Consider the following 23,640-nt stretch of genomic DNA (forward strand, 5'->3'; position numbering starts at 1 on the left):
GTTCCATTCAAGCTGTTTGGTAATGGTGGGTAGCTATAGAGTAACTGAAGGCCAGTCGAACTGTTCTTTAAAGTGTTCTCCTCATCGTTCTAAACGTCACAGTCGAGAGCAGATAAGTGTCGTCTTTTTGTGAGATCGTCTCATTTGCGCTTGACTTCTTAATTCCGGTTTCTTTTATTAGCATGGAAAGCTGTCTAGTGTTAACTACACTCTCTGCGTTTTCCATCTCTTTTGCTTCCGTTGCCCAACACTGCTCACAGTCGTTTCTGAGACTTTTACTTAATCTAGACCAGACTTTTTATCGCTCGTCATCGTGCCCGGAGCCTGATGGGATAAGTTTACATGAGTCTGTCGGTGCAATAGACTTAATAGAATTCCACTGCTTATTCGTGACCTAATAAATGTTTCTGCTGTTTCCACAGTTGTTCGTATATCTTCCCAAGAAACATCAGGGTCAGTCTCGTCTTCAAAATTGTCCATGTGTGACTTCAGATGTTTTTGGAATTTACCTTTGGCTTTCTCGTCACTGAGTCCAACTCTAACGAGTCTTCTTAATGTGGCTTTTCTGAGTCCGATGAGGCGCAAGCGAATACAGGCTCGTATTAGAGCATGATTAGAGTCTAAACATGTGTTCCTGAACGAGCTCTAGTCTTCTATCGATAGGTAATATATTCAGATGTTGTTATTTTCTTGAAAAAGTTTTGTTTTTCTGCTAACCGTTTCAGTACTTGACTTATTTCGATTTACAAGTATTAGATACATTTAGAAAAGTCAAATATTGTAGCATGTTTACTAAGTCCACCTTTTGAAGCTTTTAATGTATAGTTATTATGTATGTATAACCTCTGACCTAATTGCAAAAAAATGTATTCTTTAATTACAGTGATATCTATGTAAATTTCGTTTTGATTCTGTCATTCACTTATTTCTTAAGTAGGTCCTGTTATCATACATCAATGAATTGTCTAGCGATATTTTCTTTTTACAGTTGTTTAAAGTAATGTTTCCTTCTAATTGTGTTTTCAGTTCAACGATGTTTAACGAGTTTGAATCGTTGTCTACCTGAAGATGCAAGTCTTCTGCTTTTTGCTCGTTGGTATATAATATCAAATGCACCGGGAACGAAAAGTTCATATAAATTCCAAGAACCCGAGACAAGTTATTGCGACGACACAGATGATTTTGGGATAAACTATTTTGATGAACCTGGAGAATGGAATCGTTTTGCTAATTTTATATTATCAGCTTCAGGTTTTTCGCTTTCTCATCGGTACACTGGAAACATCGTATCTTCGGAATGTCAAAATAGTAAGCCAATTAATTCATAAATCAAAGTCGCTGGAACACGTATTCTTTAGTTATTCACACTGCTTTCCGATAATCACTTCAACGAAATATCGGATATTTTGTGTCACTTCTCAGTCGCTTATAAACTGAACATGTATTTTTTACTTACTTACACCTGTTACCCCTCGTGGAGGAGCATAGGCCGCCCACCAGCATTCTCCATCCAACCCTGTCCTGGGCAATTCTTCCCAGTTCTTTCCAGTTGTTACTCATCCTTTTCATATCTGCTTCTATTTCCCGGCGTAATGTGTTCTTAGGCCTTCCTCTTTTCCACTTCCCTTCCGGATTCCAAGTTAGAGATTGCCTCGTGATGCAGTTTAGTGATTTCCTTAATGTATGTCCTATCCACTTCCAACGTCTTTTCTTTACTTCTTGTTCAGCTGGATGCTGGTTTTGAGTTGTTTTGAGTTCGACATGTTCTTCAATTGTGGAAATGCTGCCCTTGCTTTGCCAATCCTCACCTTCACATCTGCATCCGATCCTCCTTGTTTATCAACGATGCTTCTCAGGTACGTGAATGTTTCCACCTCTTCCAGTTTTTCGCCATCAAGTGCGATTGTCTTGGTATTCTTCGTGTTGTATTTGAAAATCTTGTTTTTTCCTTTGTGTATGTTGAGGCCTATTGATGCAGAGGCTGCTGCTACATTTGCTGTCTTCGTCTGTATTTGTTCGTGTGTATGGGGTAGGAGGGCTAGGTCATCTGCGAAGTTCGAGTCGTCTAATTGATTCTGAGCTGTCCATTGTATTCCGTGCTTCCCCTCAGATGTCGAGGTCTTCATAATCCAGTCAATCACTAGAAGGAAGAGGAATGGAGAGAGTAGACAGCCTTGTCTGACTCCAGTCCTTACTAGAAATGCATCTGTCAGCTGTCCCCCATGCACGACTTTGTACTATAGTCCGTCGTATGAGTTCAGGATAATGTTGAAAATCTTTTCAGGAACTCCATAGTGTCGAAGAAGTTTCCATAATGTTCTCTTGTCCACACTGTCAAACGCCTCATAGTCAACGGAGTTGATGTATAGTGACGAATCCCACTCAACTGATTGTTCAATGATGACTCGTAGTGTCGCAATGTGGTCTGTGCACGACCGATGCTTGCGGAATTACAGCCTGTTGATCTCGAAGTTGAGCGTCTACTGAGTCTTTCATCCGGTTGAGCCACAGTCTGTTGAAAACTTTTCCTGGTACTGACAAAAAACTGATGCATCTGTAATCCTCAGATCCCTTCTCTTTGGTATCTTGATGAGATATCCTTCTTTCCAGTCCGTTGGCACTTGTTCTTCTTAAATCTTTTTGAGTAGAAGGTGAAGCATAGTTGCAGTTACTTTAATGTCTGACTTCAATGCTTCAGCTGGCATTTTGTCAGATCCTGCTGCTTTCCCACTCTTGATTAGTCTGATGGCCATCCTGATTCCTTCGATCGTTGGTGGAGTAACATCTATAGGAAGGTTTGTAGGTGCTGCTTCAATGTCCGGTGGATTCAATGGAGCCGGTTTATTCAAGAGATCTTCAAAGTGTTCTACCCATCTGTTCCCCTGTCCTTGAATTTCGGTGATTGGCTTTCCCTCTTTTTCTTTGACTGATCTCTGATTTACAATAGTTCCCTGTCAGTTTCTTCGTTGTGTCATGTAGTTGTTTCGTATTCCTTCTGTTACAGCTTTTTCCACTGTCGTTGCTAGCTCTTCCACATATTTCTATTTGTCAGCTCTAATGCTGTTCTTCGCTTGCTTGTTTGCTTCTGTGTATTCAGTTTGTGCATTGACTTTCTCTGTTCTTGTTCTACTGTTGTTAATTGCTGTCTCCTTGTTCTTCCTTTCTTGAATCTTGGCGAGGGTTTCAATGGAGATCCATTCCTTATGATAATGATTGTTGCGGCCGAGCACCTCGTGACACGTTGAAGTTAGTGCTTCTTTGACTCCTTTCCACTTGTCCACCATAGCAGTTTCTTCTTCTTTCAGTAGATCTTGTGAGGCTTGAAACCTGTTGTTGAGAGTTATATTGAATTCGTTGAGTTTGTCAGTATGTCGAAGGAAGACTGTATTGAACCTTTGTAATGCTGTTTCTCCAGTTTTCCACTGCTTCTCCAATTTCAGTTTCATCTTGGCGACCACCAGGTGGTGATCTGAAGTTTTGTCAACTCCTCTCCTAGTTCTCACATCTTCCATTTTCTTTCGGAATTTTTTGTTGATACAAATATGATCTATTTGGTTCTCTGTGGTGTGGTCCGATGAGATCCATGTAGCTTTGTGTATGCGTTTGTGTAGAAATATTGTGCCACCTATAACCAATTTTTTGAATGCACGTAGGTTTGCAAATCTCTCCCCATTTGCTGACCTCTCTCTTAGTCCATGTCGTCCTATTATATCTTCCTATCCTGCGTTTCCATTCCGACTTTAGCATTTAGATCTCCCATCAGGGTTGTGAGGTCCTTTCTTGAGCACTTCGCTATAATTGATTTCAGCCTTTCATAGAACTGTTCTTTATCGTCGTCGTTGCTATCGTTGGTCGGTGCATAACATTGGATAACATTCATTTCCTTCTTTGTTTTGAATGATGCTTTGATTATCCTGGAACCATGAGATTCCCATCCTACAAGTGCATTACGTGCTTCTCTGGACAGCATTAGAGCAACACCCTGAGTGTGTGGAGCATTTTCCCCTTCTTGACCGGAATACAGCAGCATCTTTCCCGTATCTAGCCTTTGCTGTCCTACTTGTGTCGAATGGGTTTCGCCGATTCCGAGTACTGCTAATTTGTATCTCCTCATTTTCATTGCTATTTGACTGGTCTTCCCGGTCTCCCACATTGTTCGGACGTTCTATGTACCTATAAAGAGTGTTGCTCTGGTTGTTAGAACGGGCATCGGCCTTGTGACTTATGAAAAATCTCGGCTTTCATCATGAGGCGTCATAATTCTTCCTTGAACTCGGAGGGCAGAGTTTAGAAGGTTTGAATTATTTTTCCTGGTTAGCGTTTATTTAACGAGTTAGTTTTTCTACGGGATGGGGTCACTAACCCCATGCCTAACCCTCCTCCTTTGTGTGGGCATGGGACCGGTAGTAACTTTAGAAGAGCTACAGGCGAAGTTTGTATTTTTTTTTAGTAAGATGATAATATGTAAACCCCATATCTCTAAACTACATTTTAAAACTAGACGGCCTTATCAAATGCGATTACAGTTTCAGGAATTTGTAACTGTTAAATCTTGATAAAAATGATTATCGCTATTGGGGTTTTCTAGTTGACCTACGATACTTAAGAATTAAGAAATAAATGAGCTATTCTAATACGGATAGTTCTGATGCGAAATTGATAACGGCAGCTGGCGAACAACGCATCAACGCTTAGTGGCTGATACAGCAAGAAAACGAAACCTCGAAAAAATTGTTATTCAGTCAGAACAATCTAAAATGATACAATTCAGTATATATAACAATGAAAGCAAACTAGAAGTAATAACAACCAGTTAGAAAAGGTCAAAGGTCATTCGAGAAATTTAATTGGAAAAAAAGCGTTTGCGGTTATCATTCCTAGTAAGTATTATTATTATTATTATTAATGGCTTTATTCAATATTATAATCTGGTACAATATAGAACTCTCAGCACGAGTTATTTCAACAAGTTTTTTACCAAAAAAAAAACAAAAAAACCCAAGAAAAACAAAAAAAAACAGAAAAGGAATGAAAAAGGTTTAAGAAAAACTGAGTTTATACGAATTATCAAATTTGAAACATGCTTAGCAGTATATCTATTTCAAATAGTGTGCTTATTAACTCGTTTGAGTTTTCAGTAGTTGTCCAGTTAGTAGACGAACACATGTAACAATCATCCTGATTTAAAGGTTGTTTAGTTGGTCTTTTACAATGAAAGTATATAGGTTTCTTATTTTGCTAAAATGATTTATACACTTGGAATGTGAAGTTTTTGCAATAGTACTCTACAGATCTCAGCTTCGAAATTTCCTGGAAATATCTATTTCATTGCAATTTAATCTGTTATTTTCCCATAGCACATTACGGGTATTTTCGTATTATTTGTTTCATGTTTTTTTAAGAACAAAAGTTAAAATTTACGTTTTACCATTAATTTTTTGCATTGTTATGAATAACGATATGAAGATGTGGGTCACATCTTCCAATCGTCTAAACGCCGTCGACCCGGTCCTGAGGAATCTTCAGAATTAGATTGGAATAACTTGACCAGTCTCTTAGATTTGGGATATGATAATGAACTAGTCCATCCATCTTTGTTTTTACCAAAATCAACTAATTTGTTGTTCACGAAAATGGACTTCGATAAAAATCTTTCTTTTCGTGATCAAAAACAAACCGTTTATCTATCATATGTTCGTGATGATCCTGATAGTCATATTGTTCTTTCTCATCTACCGACAATATTATTCGCCTTTCATTTAACATATGAGGTAAGTAGTGGTTTTGAGTGCATTTATTTGTAATCGTCATTATTAACCTTTATAACGAGTAGTCTGAAGTGTGATGTGTTTTATGTGGTGTATATTTGGACTGTTTCATTGGTTTTACTTGATTTTGTAGTGTTTTTTTATGTAATACACTAGTCATATTGTTAGTTTCATCTAATTCCAGTTGACATAATAAGACTGCTTAACTTTTATTTTCATAAAGAACGGTATTGTCAGTGTTGTGTCATACTAGGAAACTAGAAGATTTCGCAATCTAACTATCCAGTTCCACTTTATCTTGATATGTTTTCTAACCATTTAGGATTAATTTACATCAAAGAGTGACTTTAGCTGAGCAACCATTAAAAACCAGGGAGCATTGGACAACCTTCTCTTCATAGTACGGGGTTTCTTAGAAGTACGCTCCTACCACCTTCACATATTTCGGGGAACGTTTTACTTTTAGGCGATTAAGTTGTTATCAAATGTTCCAGTTTTTAATATTGGGAAATAATACTTGAATCAATGTCTTTTTTCCTGCCTACCTACGTATTATGTACCTCTCCATCTACCTTTGAGGAACATGCTAAATTAGTCTTGACTTCACACTAAAACGACATTAGTTTCAAATTTTTTAAAAGATATTCGGAACAAGTGAGGTTCTGTTCTGATTTCATCTTCTTTGTTGTTGATAGAATTATCTCTTGTGGATTATGATGCATTTAGTCGTAATTTAATTTTCCTATCTGGTTTTTTATGTGCTTTCAGGAAGCTAAATTGAATTCCATTTTACAAGATAAAGTGAAACATTTAGCCGAACTCAATTTCATCATTTCAAGGTATCTAAACTTTATTCTGTAATTACGCTTTTCAGGAATCCTTTTTTTAATTAACTAAATATGAGATTCGATATATCGTGAACTTGTTCACATAGATAAATAAATAATATATTTGTAATATTCCAATGAGTAGAAAAATTAGAGTTTCTGACGTTTCGTGACTCAGTGTAAGCCACTTCTTCAGAGAATAAATAACCAAATTAAAATTGATCCAACTTTAAATAGTACAACGGAACAATAAGAATATTAATAATAATAATATTACAAATATGTTATTTATTTATAACAATCTACCCAATGCTCAATTTACTCGAAATTATCAAATCAAAACTCGTTCACATGAAGTTCTTGTAATGTACATTTGAATAAACTTAAATACTACATTCATAGTTTAAACAGAAAAGAATCTCTTAAAAACTTAAGTTATTTAGAGACAACGATGTAAACACCGCAAATACTTTTGTGTTGTAAAGATTAGTAAATGGACTTTAGTAACATGTCGTTACCACTAGATATTAACACCTTACTAGCGAAGTTTTATAAGGAAATTCTAGGCGGTCTTTTTGTCTGAGATTTCGTTATTCTCATTTTAGTTATGCTTTACAGAAATTTATGTTGAATGATAGACACTTATGCCATTCCTTTTCCAAATAAGTTTCCTCGTCTAACATTATAATACTATCATTTTCCTAGTATAGTATAATATTTTATTTATTTGAACATATATATATTCCTCACATAGTAATAATGAGGTTGTGAAGAAATAGAGAATACAAGGTGAGTACAATAAAAAAAGAAGAGCGACAATAAACAGGAATAAGTGTATGGGAGTAAAACAATAATGCTGATGATAATAATAATAGTGAGAAAAGCATTTCTTTTCTTTTAAATATTCTATGGGGATTATTAAACTGCTAAAATCTAGAAGCAGTTAGGTTAGGAAAATACAACCAGAAGAAATTCTTCAAGTAGAAGGAGTTACGTTCATCTTTTGTGAAGACAGATATAGCAGGATTGCCACTGGCTTTTATTCTAAGCCATATCAGAAAACCTCTCAAGCCAATGTGTTGATCAAACACAGAGTTGTCTAACATCCTCAACTCTGAAGGGCTAAATTTTACAAACATAGAGCAAAACTGCTCTCACCGATGCGTTGTGGATCTGACCTTTTACACCCAGACTAACATCACGAAGGCGCCAAAGATGGCCCAGATTGGCATAAGCCGCTCTGGCTTTCACTATACGTGCATCGATCTCATCACTCACTCCATCACCAGCACTTATGCAGCTACCTAGATACACGAACTTCACTACTTCAATCTGTTTACCACCTAGGGTGAGTGCAACATCAGGATCCTGCCAGTCTTGTAGGAGTACTTTGCACATTGAAGGTGAAAAGCACATACCGTACTTGCGGACACTGATTGCCAATTGATTAAGTACGGATTGTATGGCTTGCGTATCATCACACAGGAAGAAAACATCATCTGCATACTCGAGGTCGAGAAGTCTGTCTTCAGGCAACAGATCCACATCACCCTTACCTACATCCATCAGAGTTGTTTCTAGAACGTCAACAATGTGAAAGTTGAAGGGGAATGGTGAGATTGGGCAACTCTGACTAACCTCACTACTTGAATGGAACGATGGAGAGAGGTGGTTGTATGCCCTCACTCTGCCTATGGTTTTTGTATAAAGGGCCTTTAAGATGTTAACAAAATTGTCAGACACACCCTCCTTCAATAGACAATCCCAGAGAACAGTCCTGTCCAACGAATCGAAAGCGGCCCTATTATCAAGAAACACTACGATTGTTGGCATGTGATAAGTATGGCAGTGTTCTAACATTTGGTGGAGGGTGAACATATGATCAATACATCCTCGACCAGAACGAAAACCAGCCTGCTCCTCGGGTTTTGAAAAATCTACGAAGTATGACTAAAGGCAATAGTTTGGACGCAATCGGAAGTAGACTTATCCCCTGATAGTTGTTACAGAAACGACGTGAACCCTTATTAAAGATAGGGACAACTATCGACTCATTCCATGATGTTGGGACACTCATTAATTGGCAAACCTTTGAAAACAATTCAGTCAGTTCCTTAACCAAAAAGTCACCACCATCTTTAAAAATGGCCGGAGGTAAGTCATCTGCGTCTGGTGATTTGCAGCGTTTCGAGAACTGGAGTTGCTTGTAGACTTCCGCCTCGTGTACACAACCACGCCAGTGGTAGCTGATCACGATGTGATCAATCCGAGTCCAGGCTTGGGATGCAGAGGGAGGACGCCAGGTGGCACATCGGTGGTGGCTGTGCCGGTAGTTAGTGCTAGCCAGAAACAGTTTGTGGTCTGTGCACGGTTGCAGTAGATGGTCCCCGTTATCTGTTCTGCGAACAACAAGTCCCCATCGGTCATCTAGACGACTCTCTTTTATGGCTAGACGCCCGACCTGAACATTCAAGCCTCCGGCTAGTACTACAATATTTGTCGAACGCACTTTCTGGAGAAGAACAGTTAACTGGTGTTAGAATTCATCATTGATTGCATCCGGGCTGCAATCTGTCGGAGCATAGGCGGAGATGACGAAAAGACATCGTTTATCACACCGATTTCTTCTCAATTTGTTGGAGCTTTCTAATCTAACAGAACATAACCGACTGTTAATGGGGATCCAATCGATTAGTGCTGCCTCAGCTCTAGCGCTTAGTGCGACACCGACGCCAGCAAGACCAGACGAAGATGCCACAGGGTCCCCGGATAAGCGCACGTGAAACAAGCTTTTCAGAGTGACAGATGGAGAGCTAATTTGTAGTACTTCACTAGAGTCTTGAATACAGTTCTTGAATAGACGACAAACATTGATGTTAAGACTTTCTAAAGATATAGCCAACCCTATCTGTTGTTCGATCTGCATTAGTGTGTGAATGTTGAAAGAGGCCAGTTTGAATGGTATACGTAGTTTCAGAAAGGCTGGTTCAGAATTGTTATTCGGTGGTGTCATTGAACTATCGACCAGTCAGTGGCTCGATATCGTTTAGATAGAACAGGGTTTCCACCATAGACGAGCTGCTGTATAAGTTGAAAAATAAGGATACACAAAGTGAGAATAGAAGAGAGTAGATAAGTGACGTAGTATATAAAAAAAGAAAAATAATAATGAATGTTATCAAACGAGTGTGAATTGTCTGAATTGTAATTGAAGCAAGAATATTATTCCCAGTATTAATTGTCATTTCATTTCATTTGTGTGTGGACTACCCGAGTGCCCAGACCGAAACAGGTGGTTTTCTTAGGGAATCACACCCGGAGCCTTTGACCTAAAGGTCTAACCCACAGGGCAGTGGAGCAACCTAAGGAGATGCAGTTTCATGGTACCTGGTGACCAATAATTGGTTCATACATTATTTGTTCCTTCAGGATACTGGTGCCCATGTACACCATTGGTTTGGAATTAGGGTTTCCCAACTCCCCTAGGTGGACCCTTCATGTCCATATATATTTATATATCAATGAGTCGCATTCCAGGTCTTTAAATCTAGGGTTTTCAATCCAACAATTATGATCGCACGGACACCAGTAAACAAGTCCATAACTCAAGATACGATTCAACCAATTGTCATCTCCATGGACTGATGCTCATATGAGTCTAACAACCTTTGACATTTTACCAATTTATCCACATGTAGTGCCGTGCTTCATTAGTAGTTCACTTCGATAACCGTTACTATACCAATCTTATCGGCGTATAAAATCAGAAGGCAAAAGGAAGCGGCAACTACCTTTTTATTGATAAATAATGCAGACCAAAAAGCTGTGGGCACATGAGCAAGTGTAAGCGGTCGAAGCATACATGACACGTATTGGAGATGGCGGGGAAGCCAACTCGCTATGAGCAAGCATTACTCAATACTTTATAATCAGACAAAAATGAATGACAGACATATGATGAATAAGATACGAAGTGTGCACACATACCCGCTCATATAAAAATATAGTCAAGGTTAATAAGCGAATAATTAACCAGATCAAAATATGACTCAATGTATAGGTGAATTAGCTTGGCCAGAAGCTAGAATAAAGTATATGGGCTTAACATATAAACTGATACTACACACAAGCCAGACAGTATAGTTAATTGCAGCAGGGATCGGTAAGGGTTAACCGATGCAGTACTTAATGTAACCAATATTCTCAGCAGATGTGCAGGTCTTCTATTCCTTTGTTTTACCTCAGTGGTTCTCCCTCTTTTGAATGTCTTGTTTAGCGCATGTGTCTATCTTCTGGAATGCTAATATTGTCAGATCATTTTTGGAATCTATTTATTTTAATGTTTTCCTATTTTCTCTTTCTAGTATATTAAATTTGCCCGCTTATACCACGTTTTATGAAACTGAGTATCCAAATTTGTGTCACATCTCTTTGGTTACTGAAGTTGAATTTCCAACTAAGTATTTAAACTGGCCGGATAAAATATCGTTTGATATAGCACCTTGCTTGTTAACATGGGTAACAAGACAGTTTGAATCATTATTTTCTGGTGGGACGTTTGTTAAAATAAATCCTTATCCTTATGTGACTGGCGTGAATGATTTGGTAACTGCCTTAGCAGGAGTGATCGTTTCAGCTTTATCCACAGAAAAGCTGGAAGAGCTTAAAAACGTGGATTCAAAGTCGGCAGTTCAATATCTTTTGGAGTTTTGGTCCGATCAAATATTCAAATGGAAAACATTCGCAAAGTCGAGTGGTTCAGGTCTGTGTTAGTTTATCTTTAATTTTTCCATATGGTAGAGGATGGTTTTTAAATAAAAAATGTGCTAATCAGTTAATTTGTAGACCGACTAAATGGAATATCTTCAAGCAAACTTCTTATTTGTCCTTCGACGTATGGTATGTATGTTGGTGACATGTTTCTGAACAAAGTGAAATTGACCGTATTCACTGTACTCTCGTTGATTAATCTGGTATCTATCACTTGACTGTATAAGTTATTTCATATTAATGATTCAATCAAGAAATTTGGTCTCCAGTTCTTCTTTGGTAAACTAATTATTTTTAAGCCTTATATCTGAGCTCTTTCAGAAAGTTAGATTATTTGTGAACTACTACAACTAATGTATAACTTAAACTAAATATGTATCGATTGATGTCATTATAATTCAGTCAGGAAATATTCACAGGAATTACAGTAAAGACATAAGGATGATAATGCCGTCGATGGTGGAAGATTAAGTAAAGTGGTTAAAAGAGTCTATAAAGTTGGGAGATGAAAATGGATTTTATTGGGTATATGGTTGGGTGCGATTCTAGGTATGTTGGAAAAGTGCAACATAAGGCTACCTTAGATGTATTCATTTTCAGTTATCGACAATTTTACATGGGTGGGGATTATTATTGTATGTCTAGGTCTATGAAAACATAGTATTGTTTCTATCTATAATTTATATTATAGTGACAAATAATCTGTTTTCTGCGAATACATTGAACTTAGTTTAAGTCATACCATCAAGATGACTGCTGGGGTAGTTTTCTGATATTGTTGTTTGTCACTTACCTTATTTTAAATTCATAGCATATATTTTGATTTAATCTGTTCGAAATAAATTTGTTTTTTTGAAACATTATTTCTTGGTTAAGACGTTTCTTTACTATTTATATTAATTTCCTTCCTGATGATTTTATCTAGTTTATGAATGTTCAAGGAAAAGAGATGATTTTCCTATATTTAATGATGAAGAAGTCAAACATTGGCTACAAAATGCTGGACCTTACGCTTGTTCTTATGTCGAGACACTTTTAACTTGCGTTACATTGTCTAGTAATAAATTTTCACGTGAAACTGAATCAACTGGTTTACCGATTTCTGCACAACACTTGGCATTATTATTTCTTAGTCGATTGGAGTCGAGCAGTAAAGTGTTCTATGGTGTGTTGAGTAAGAGATTACGTGTACTGCCACCTGGTTTGTCAATGATTTTACGTATTTTTCTTAGCCGTTGTAGGTTGCATCCTCCTCCTAATTGTGATCCTCATGTGTATAGTTTGATGGGTAAGTTCGTTTTGCTACCTATTTAAATGTCATGTATAACTAAAGTTAAAACCACAAATATTTATATGACAAGATGTACTGTTCAGCTATTTTGAAACATAGATACAGACATTTTTGCTCGAACTCTCTTTGATATATGTCTAAATGTAAACATTTTTTCGTATAGATCTTGTGTTGTATGTTCTCAAGATACTAGTGTTTTAATCAATATGGTTCGTTGTTTTTCGTAATGATAGTTTATATAGACAACCTTCCCATGGTTACAACTATGGTTGTTTCATGGTGTTTAGTCGTAAATGAATTCTACCGTATTTAACATCTAATGGCTAAGCTCCAAAAAGCAGTAGTTGTTAATCTAGTACTATCGATCTCAGTTGGTAACTTTTAAAAATATAATATTCCGTAGTGATTTAGTTATGGTTAAATACAATCTGGTTTAACAATATGAGGTGATTTTGACAAACTGCTTCCCAAGTGTAATTTCTTAACTTTTAGGTAACACATTTTGTCCTTTTTTTTAAAAAAAATATCTTAACAGCATATTGTACATTATAAGTAATCTATATTTTCTCATTTAAGGACGTACTGATTTGGCGAAGCAAGCACACATGTTAGATCATCAAGGAAACTCTATCTTTGATTCAGTATTTAATTGTTCAAACTCTGTTAGTACAAGTTCTGAGCCAATTAGTCTACTTAAAATATTATCTGTGCCTTCGTCTGTCGGTGAAACTTCTTCCTGGTCTATCGAAGAACTCTGGTCAAATTTAGTTCTTCCTCTTCGAGATATAGACTCATTATCCTCGAATGTGGCTGCATCATCTCATGCTCTATTGTACCATATAGAAAACAACCCATGTTGTCAAGCTTCTTTCAAGGTTGTTTACTTTATTCGAAAATGATGCATTATTTTTGAAATTTGTAAATGCATTTATTTTTCATCATTGCAGTTTCAGGTAATTAAGATGAACTGGAACTCAAACGTTAATAATCTCGTTAAGGTTTTTAAATATAAGGACGTTATATATTAATTCATCCTTTCAGGATTTGGTATTGGCATGTTAGTGTTTAAGTAAACAGTGAATGACACTTTTTATTGTTATTTATATGTATTTGATATCGTGAAATACGTCTCCACTTCTTTTGTTAGTGTTGCCATTCTTTTAGCTGGGTGATGTATATAACTGTAAAGCTTTCGTTGTCAGTCTGGATAAAGTCATCAGGGAATTTATTTTATTTATTTAAACACATAAATATTGGTACAAGGAAGCACCAGATACATATGCGCCATACAAATCTCATTCGATTTGCTTGAGGGCTGTGATACTGCCCAGGTGCCCGAACTGAAGCAGGTGGTTTTCTTAGGGGCCCACACCCGGAGCCTTTGACCGAAAGATCTGATCCACAAGGCAGTGGAGCATCGTGAGGAGATGCAGTCCCATGGTATCCGGTGATCAACGATTGATTCGTACGCCATTTGTTCCCTCAGGATACTGGAGCCCATGTACACCATTGGTTTGGAATCAGGGTTTTCCAACTCCCCTAGGTGGACTCGCCTTGTCCACCAACCCGGTTAAAGCGCCGGACATTCGCTTTTCGTCTTCTGAATTTCGTAAACAACTGTAATGCCACGAGAAGGCAGTGATTAGAACTTCCGTGGCAGAGGCTATATTCGCGTGGACATGTGAGAGCATTTGGAGAGGAAGAGCGGACTCTCCCCACTCTCAGCCGTACCAGGGCATTTGGGGGCTCAGGGAATGCTATATGTAGAAATGGACTTTTCAATTGTTAAATAAGTATCAGATCAGTTCATTCAGATGACTAGGAAACGAATCGCCCTATTATGTGAGAAAACATCTCGGAAATCACCATCAGGATTTTGAAGCCCTTCGGAATCAGTGTCCTTCACAAGCCAACACAATCGCTTTTTTCCGTTTTATGAGAACTAAAAGAAGCACCAGAGTAAGAAGGCAATGCCATTACTAAAGATTCATGAATGTAAATTATCAGCTAAACTTCATAATTTACTCTTCTGATATCAGTGCTCTACGGACATGAGTTCAGTGAGGGAGATCAGGAAAAATCCAGGGAAGCTCTGATGAAACTGTTCAGAACGAAAACAAAAGCTTCACAATTAAACGTCTTTGCTCAAATAACGTAATTCTGAAAAAGCATCCACCTGAGTTTCAAACCTTTTTCATCATTTCTCCACTTCTTTTTGACTATTATCATATCGAATACAGTTCATTTAAAACAGCGAATTGATAGTTAGCTATTTGTTATTGCATGGTATCCACAATAATCAGCACTAATGTAAATGAAATAGATTTTTCAAAACATCCAAATTTTGGTAAAGTTTAAACAGCTAATAAAGTTGTTCTATTATTAAATCCTGATTCAATGCGGTTCCTAAAAGTTAGCAAATATCATACACGCTCTAGTTTAGTGGCTAAGCTCAAACATATAAATTCGTTTACGTTAATTATTCTATTTCCTAGCAGTTCTATGAGAGTCAGTAGCTCATTTATCTTCACATACAATATTGCTAGCCTCTCGAAGGTTGAAGTACTAGCTGACTGTCACAAGTAACCTCTCCTTTTTTTACTCTTCTTACTTTCTATGACACATCATTAAATGAGACCGATGACTAGATTTACAAGTGATTGATCTCCGAGTATTTACCGATGCAGCGTATAACAACCTCTTTATAATGCTGATCGACTTCCACCGATCAAGGGCTGAACAAACATGACATTGATCATCTCACTCCTGTAAGAGGTGGTCAGTCGCAGCCCGAATAGCTCAGTGGTAGCGTCTATAGATGTGGAGTTGGGCGACACGTGACTGAGCATTAGTCCCCTCAAGACTACAGGTACATTTTTCTGATGATCGCTAAATAGCACGAAACTTGAGTCCAGAGTTTTCTGTCGACTACCTCCAACTACCTAAGGTCTTGATAACTAGATTATTTTCTTACTGTTTCTATAATCTTTGAAGCCTAATACATTTTCAATTTTTACTAATATTTTTAGAATGATTTACGTCTTCGTGAAGCATATCGACTTCTTCAAAGTTTCAGTCATATTCGTCTTCCTCGTCTGAATTCCGAAGATCCTGTCAGTACATCTCCCAACAATGCCCCTGGATCTGATTTAAATGCTCGTTTGACAGAAGCAAGGTTTGAGATGCACTTAGCTGCAGCTGGTATCCGTGTTTGGGCTTCTGTTATTGGTCGTGGAATGCTGACTTTTGGAATCCTTACAGGTTCGAAAGTACCGACACAACTTCGTGTACCTCCAATATGTTTGCGTGGTCGAGCGATTTCCCCAAGCAGTGGAAGGCGTGTTTTGGTTGACCTCGCTCGAGAGCCCCTCGGGCCTGCTAGTGCAAATGCGGGTACCAACAGAGCTGGAACTGCTGAGGTGATTGCGAGTGGCTTAGATATAGCTGGGGGTAGTGGAGATAGACTTGGAATCACTGGTGTCCAGAGTGTTGACGCTTCTAACCATCCAGGAAATTCTGTGGCTCTAGCTATCGCTTCTTCATTAGCATCATGTGGTGCAGGGGCATCTTTGCGTGTAAGATACTGTCTTAGGATTATATCTTCAGTTCTTGTTTTTGTTTCTAGTCTTATTGAAATATCTTTAACAGTGTATACTATAGAAAGATAATCTCTGTATTGATTGATTTTTCCTTCCAGACTGTATCTTTAGGACTGAGACGTATGACACCAAGCAATAACTTGCTCAACAATTACGCCAGTTCCAATATATCCACGACAGCTACAAACTCAGCATCTTCTACTGCTTCATTACTGTCTACTTCCAATATTCAACAGTCTCCAGGAGTACTGGCTGCAAAGCACTGGCCAGATTTTCATAATGGAGTGGCTATCGGTTTAAGTGTATCACCTGATGCCTCGGTTAGTTCCAAAAGTCGCATGTGTTTTCTTGCGTATTAACACATGTATATAGAAATTGAATATTTACTGAATCAAATTAAATTCCATTTACTGAATACATTTCATAATAAAAATTATTCGTATTTCGAATTAATCTGTTCCCACGAAAGTGTCTGTATACTTCTAACAGTCAACAGAGTTATCCACGGTCAGCGTATTTTGCGACCACTTTTTACTGTTGCTGGAAGATCTCAGTGCCATTAGTATGAACCGTCCTCTGCGAGAAAATAAGAAAGTAAATTGCTTCGACCGTCAATATTTATATGCACTATTGTTTCTATTCATAGCAATCCCTTGATCTATTCACTAGCCACATTTCTCATGCAAGTAGTCAGGATCCTACTTGGTGTCATATCAGCAACGGTTAGCTTGGTGTAGCCTCAGTAACGTATCTGTCTTTAGGTCTCTTTGATTAAATTACAATTGGAATGTAACAAATAAATAACCCATTAGCATTTTTTTATGAATAATCAATGAACTATAAATTACTTGTTTCTTCATGGATGTATGAATTTTTAAGGCCTATTTGTGTGGTTTACTACAGATAGATGCAACATGGATTTTATATAACTGTCGTGCTGCCGGACTCACATCCACTAATAATCGTAAAAATAATCTTCGTACTAATCAAGATTCTACATCATCTCCGGACACGTCTAGTCCAGAACAAGCTGGTCTACTTCTTGGCTTGGGTTTAAATGGTCACTTAAACAAAATTACACCTTATGATATAGGAGAATATCTTGTACGGGTGCATGACTTGCACAATATGGCTGTACTTTTAGGTAAGGCCTTTATAGTTCATATTGTTTTTCCCTAAGCATTTCTCTCTCTCTCTCTCTCTCTCTCTCTATATATATATATATATATATATATATATATACTTCAGAATAAATAACTGCAACGTAATGTTATCTGAATTGTTTTGTAATAACTGAATACAGAATAATGCAACCAAACAATACCAAGTGAATTTAAACTTCACCCCGTTGCACAAGCAAGTGGATAACGCGATGGCATTCTAAGCGAACGGTACTGGGTTCGAGTCCCAGAGTGAACATGAACTCTGAGATGCAGGTGCATCCAGCTGATGAATCTCAAACCGGGCGAAACGCGCGTCCTGGATTCTACTGCAAGCCACTACCCATTTTTGCTTATAAGTCGCAATTGTCCATTTGAGATTTGATGATTGCTCAATTTTGTGGATTGGTTGAAGTTAGACATGGCTCAGTGGTTTAGTGGTTAAGCGCTCGCGCGCATGACTGATAAGTCCTGGGTTCGAATTTGGCGAGGCGAGATCGTGGATGCGCACTGCTCAGGAGTTCACAATGGACCGAAACGGCCGTCCAGTGCTGCCAGGTTTTCCGTGGTTGTCTAGGTTCAATTGACTCATGAATTCAACAATAAAATTACTAAAATCTCCACCTGGTTACTCAAACTGAAGTAAGTAGAATTAGTTTTCAACATTTAGACAAATTGTTGGAAATCTGTTCTTTAAGCAACTAAGACACAATAACCCATAGGTTCAGTATATTTTGCCCAAATTTGTAATATCACATTGAAAGAAATTAGAAATGAAACGTAAAGATAATTGAATATACATTTAAAATAAAAGATTATTGAGACTGAAAGCTTGTTATTAAAGTAGAATAAATTTTTGGTCCGTTAATTAAACTGAAATTGAGTTTCATCATTTTGTAACTTGTTGTTCCGGAATTTTTTCTGCAGGAGATTAATCATAACAGTTAATGGCTTCGTAAATCCGTACTATATTATTTGTCCATCTCGAAGTGATTTTCATTCGCCTTCTTGTTGATTAATGGCGTAATGATTAATCCGTTCAACTACCAGCCACTAGGTTCAAAATCTGCTCCATTTACTTCAGTTTGGGCAATAGGGTATTGTCTTTAGCCCTCACACTTATAGTGTGGTTCATACTCAAGCGCTTAGTTAATGAGTTCATTATATATGATATATTATACATCTGTTGAAAATCGCTAATAAATTCAGGGTTTTTTTTATTGCATATTCACAACATAACTACAAAATGTGTTGGTGGATTTTGATTCACATAAACATTTCAGATATCTTAAGAATATTATTGGGATGGCTTTCAAAAGACATGACGAAGGCTCTAAAGAAGCTGAAGATATTATGTGATCAGATTTTTAAAGAACCTTCTAGAATATCGACGTCGCATGCTGTGATTAGACGATTGTATAGCTTTCCTACATGCCGATTGACTGGATTATAATGATGTTATAACCCGTACTAAAACTATAAATAATCCTGTTTTTCTGTACATTTTGGACTCGTACCTAATAATTACTTCCCCCGCTTCTTCCATCATTTGATTTGGGACTGTGGAGTTCTACGCGTTCGAGTGCTGATAGTTGTATACCGTATTTGCCGTAACTAAGTAGAGGATGTAACAGATATATATATATATATATATATATATATATATATATAATCTTTGTTAGAAGAACGTTATGTTATGTTTGTTTTCAAGATATTTATTTATAAGTTATTCATTTTATGGTGATCTAACAGTCAGTTTGCTTTCAAATTACAATCTTTTTCTATAGTTGATCAGATTTGTTTACTGTCTTCCTTAAAATGTTGTTGACATTTCTTTGGACGAATAAGGTTATATACGGGGACCCTTAGCGTTTCATGCTTTTCTTCTAGACTATACACCCACCTATTTTTGTTTGTATCTAATCAGCCAAACGCCAACTCCAAGGTAGTTAAATGTAGTTCAGTTTATTCGTATAAACAATGAGGAATACAATTCGGCAGATAAGAACATGAACAAATCTATAGAAAATACAATACAGTTTTGTTATAGCGTGTAGATAATAAGCACTAGGTACTTATAGATTTTTCGACTGTATTTATTCGTTTAACTAGTTATTATGTACATTTTATCTTATCTTTCTAAGGGTTATGTGCTGGGAGACGAGGTACAATGGATCAGTCTGTTTTGCGACTTATTGCAGTTCATTATCGTCCACTTTTGCCATCCAATCCTTTGATTAATGTCCAACTTAGTGTTCCTAATTTATGTCAAGCGGCTGCCATTTTCGGTCTTGGGTTACTTTATCAGGGATCAGCACATCGACATATTACTAATTTATTGATTAATGAGCTAGGTCGTTCGTTAAGTGAAGATTCTCATTCTGATAGTGCACACTTAGGATTAAATGCAGATACAGACTCCCAGCAAACTGTTTCCAATGCGTCGAATAATAATCCCACAAATAATACCGTCGGCTGGACGGGTGCTGGTGGTTCAGGGGGTTTTGCAGGTGACAGCTGTGAGCTTATGGCTCTTTCAGCAGGTCTTGCACTTGGGCTTGTACTCCTACAGGTGAGTTTTTGCACCCATATATTTCCATAAATTTCTTTGTATTTTAAAATCTGTTGCATAGTGACCAACTGAGCGTAAAGAATGTCCTATGGTAGTAAGTTTTATTTTCTCATCAGATAAAATCTGATAGTGGCTTTGGAAATAGAAGCGTTAGGATTTTTTGGTGATTTTGCTCTCACCAAACATATCATTCCTCACAAAATTGAAAAGCCAACTTATTAATGTATCATATAAGAAGCATCTTTCAGGTATTGCTCGGTCTAAATGATTGAAGTTTAGATTATAATAAAGTTATTACTCCTGGTCATCATATTATAGTAAAATTGTTAGTTTTACTGAAGGATTCGCTTTTTGTATCTATTATTCACAGAGAGGCGATACACCATGTGGTTTGTCTGATCTACAATGGGCGGAGAAATTACGTGCGTATATGACTTCGGGGCCAAAGAGTACGAATTCAGCTGTTGCAGAAAATCAACAATACACTATACATTTCTCATGTGATCTGCACGAAAGGTGTTTACCTATTCAGCACGTGAAAGGTAGAGGTGCTCCTCGTCGACTAATAGATCATTCAAGACTACCTCATCAGACGAGTGTTGAACCTGTTAGTCCTCAAAATAATTTATCAGATTCTTCTACAAGAGGTGCTTCTTTCTCTTCAAGTACCTTTCGAACTCCAAGCTTACTGCTGCACAGTGATTATTCAACGGAACCTTTAGTTGATCCAGAGAGATTTCTAACCAATGACTATTTACATAACTCAATGGATATCAGAGGAATCTCTTCATCCAGTCGACAGCCCTCATCTCGTCGTCGCAGTTCATCTAATACTGGTCCTGCAACATCTCCAACTCTAACAAATGGCTTTAATAGAATTCCATCTACCATTTCTGACCTTGTTGGTCGTTTGGACGAATGTTCAACTAAAACAACATGGAAAAAACTAAAACAACATGGAAAAATCCGCAGGTAATCCACAACATCTACTGTTCGTGTGTTAATTTTGGCTCAAATCTTACAATTTAATAATAATATATATATATATATATATTCTGAAAATAATATTTACAGAGTTCACACCAGTTTACAGGCATGATCAGATTGTTATAAAAATCAACATTTAATGTAGAGAGCAAACATGAAATATAAGAAAGTTTTATGTTTGCTGGTTTTGTAATTGATAAATAGTTTATATATGGCAGGCCAATGCAACACCAGGGAACTTGTCATTTTTTCTTAAGTGGATAGCTTGATGTTCTGTAAGGTTATTTCTAGTGCCAAAGCGAGTTATTGATAATTATCTACAACTAGAGAAAGTAAGATTAAAGCAAAGAGCACGGAACAACAAAACAATGATAGCAAGTAAGAGGTTAAACACTTGAAGTTCCGATAATCTCACTTGTGGAGTAAGATACACTTGCAGGCGCTAGAGCATTTAATGCATTTTCAGAGGAGCAAAAGGCATTAATTGAGCGAACAAACAATGGGAGAGAGTTTAACATACGGATAGTTTGAGGTAAATTATTCCAGAGCCTATAAAACTTACAGGCAAAGTAATTCATATAGAGAGAAGATCTAGAATATGTTTGTTTGGCTAAAGACAAGGAGTTACGAATGTCGTAATGTGGGGCTTTAGCGTATTGAATCGCCTGGCTGGATGTGAAGGAGAGTTTGTTAAGTATTTTGAAAAAGAAGATAAGGTTAAGTTTGAGTCTCCTCTTCCATAGAGGGTCAAGCCCTAGTTTAATACACCTCGAATTATATGTCAAGACACTATCAGTTCCAAGAGTACGAAGTGTAAATCGTCTCTGTACTGATTCCAGTCTTAATTTATCCTTTATGCGCGTGCTACTAAGGAGAAACGCGCAGTATTCGAGGAGTGGTCGAACACAGACTTTGTATATTAATATACAAGATTCGCTGTTATGAAGGTTTCAAGTTATGTAACCCATTAAGCGTTGAGACTTGGACGTTTGTTTCATTATCTGTTCAGTAAACGACAAGTCGTCGGAGTACCTAAGTCCTAGATCTACTACTGTGTGTAACCTAGATAACATTTCACCATTTATGGTAAGATCGAGGTTGAGTGATGTATCACCGAAGCATAGCCAACCACATTTAGCTGTATTAAGCTCCAGTTGCCATTTCGAGCACCACTGTGCTACATTGTTAAGCTCCGAGCTGATACAATTTTGAATATTGCTAAGCTCATGTGGAGAAAATGAGTACACCACCTTAAGATCGTCTGCAAACAAAAGGGACTTACCCACACTAAAACACTCACAAATATCATTAATGAAAACTAAAAAGGGCAAAGGACCTAAGACACTACCCTGAATTATCCCACTTCTAACAGGGACGGCATTCGACAATGAAGAGTTCATTTTAACTATTTGATGTCGATTGCTGAGGAAGGAATCAAACCAGGCTAGTAACGGGTTTTGGACTCCATAAGATGCGAGTTTACCTATGAGAAGTTGGTGGTTGACCATGTCGAAGGCCTTAGAAATGTCCAGGTATAGCACTAGTACTAGATATCCTTGGCTACGAAGAGAATAGACTAAATTAAAGAAGTCAAAATGACATGTCATACAAGATCGATTTTTAAGAAATCCATGTTGCGAATCATCAATAAATTGTTCAGTCAATAAATAGTTGGATAGTTCGTCACTAATAATTTTTTCCATAATCCTAGAGATAACTGGAGTAATATTTATTGGCCGATAGTTGTTCATGTCAGTCTTATCTCCGGATTTGTAACGTGGTATGATGTACGCGGTTTTCCAACGGTCAGGATAAGAGCCTGATTCCATAGAGAGAGTAAACAGCTTAAGGAGAAGAAGTTGGATATCTGGACCACCATATTTGTAGAGAAATGATGAAATCCCGTCTGCTCCGTGACCTTTCGAAACCTTGAGGTTATTTATAACCTTACTAATTTTCAGACATGTGAAGGAGATAGATTTAATTGAGTTACCAGTCATGCATATAACTCTAGAAACAGAGCCATTTATGGATTCTTTGCCATTTGCAAAATTACCACTGAAAAGGTCTGCTATAGTTTATGGATCATATATAAAACTATTATTATGCAGGATGCATGGTATATCAACCTTTTGAGTTGATTTAGCACGTTTATTGTAAAGGTGGATTAGGTTTTGCACTTTTGAGCTAGTGCTTAGTGCTAATAGCTCTTCATTAATGGCTTTTAACCTATGTTTCTCTTTTATTTGGTTAAAAATTATTGTTATTTGTGTGACTGCCGTGAAGTCGTTAGATTTAAAATAACGTTTCTTTAGGCGTCTTAGTTTATTACGATATTTAGCTGGTATATATAATTCGTAATGTTTACTAATCCTGTAAGTCTTAATTGGTGCACAGGAGTCTAGACAAGAGTTAACAATCAAATAGAATATGTTGATGGCATCTGTCAGACTATTACATGAGAAGAATTCATCCCAGTCTGACAGTTTGATCAGTGAGCGCAAGAGGTCCCAGTCTGCATGCTTATAGTCTCTATAATTGCAGGTTCTTTGAATTGGTCGGTTGTAGGAGGGATGGATGGGGAGAGCACAAGCTACTATCCTATGATCACTGCTTTCAAAGTCGTAAATACTTGTACAGATAGGGGAATGATATCTCTACTAAAT

General features: G+C 37.3%; 1 protein-coding gene across 1 annotated transcript in view; it reads left to right on the top strand.

Annotated features, from left to right (window-relative positions):
- Nucleotides 1-23,640, top strand: part of Smp_151380 (meiotic checkpoint regulator cut4, putative) — a gene marked incomplete at its 5' end in the record, with an annotated part of 56,646 nt that overhangs the window by 16,064 nt on the left and 16,942 nt on the right. The window contains 11 exons of the mRNA XM_018792543.1: nucleotides 1,027-1,308; nucleotides 5,467-5,771; nucleotides 6,537-6,607; nucleotides 10,960-11,363; nucleotides 12,291-12,653; nucleotides 13,233-13,531; nucleotides 15,686-16,231; nucleotides 16,354-16,575; nucleotides 17,159-17,399; nucleotides 19,560-19,987; nucleotides 20,358-20,888. Of these exons, the coding sequence (XP_018647234.1) occupies nucleotides 1,027-1,308; nucleotides 5,467-5,771; nucleotides 6,537-6,607; nucleotides 10,960-11,363; nucleotides 12,291-12,653; nucleotides 13,233-13,531; nucleotides 15,686-16,231; nucleotides 16,354-16,575; nucleotides 17,159-17,399; nucleotides 19,560-19,987; nucleotides 20,358-20,888 (3,692 nt within the window). The remainder of the gene's footprint in view (nucleotides 1-1,026; nucleotides 1,309-5,466; nucleotides 5,772-6,536; nucleotides 6,608-10,959; nucleotides 11,364-12,290; nucleotides 12,654-13,232; nucleotides 13,532-15,685; nucleotides 16,232-16,353; nucleotides 16,576-17,158; nucleotides 17,400-19,559; nucleotides 19,988-20,357; nucleotides 20,889-23,640) is intronic.

This window comes from Schistosoma mansoni, assembly GCF_000237925.1.
Source record: "Schistosoma mansoni, WGS project CABG00000000 data, supercontig 0214, strain Puerto Rico, whole genome shotgun sequence".
Lineage (NCBI taxonomy): Eukaryota > Metazoa > Platyhelminthes > Trematoda > Strigeidida > Schistosomatidae > Schistosoma > Schistosoma mansoni.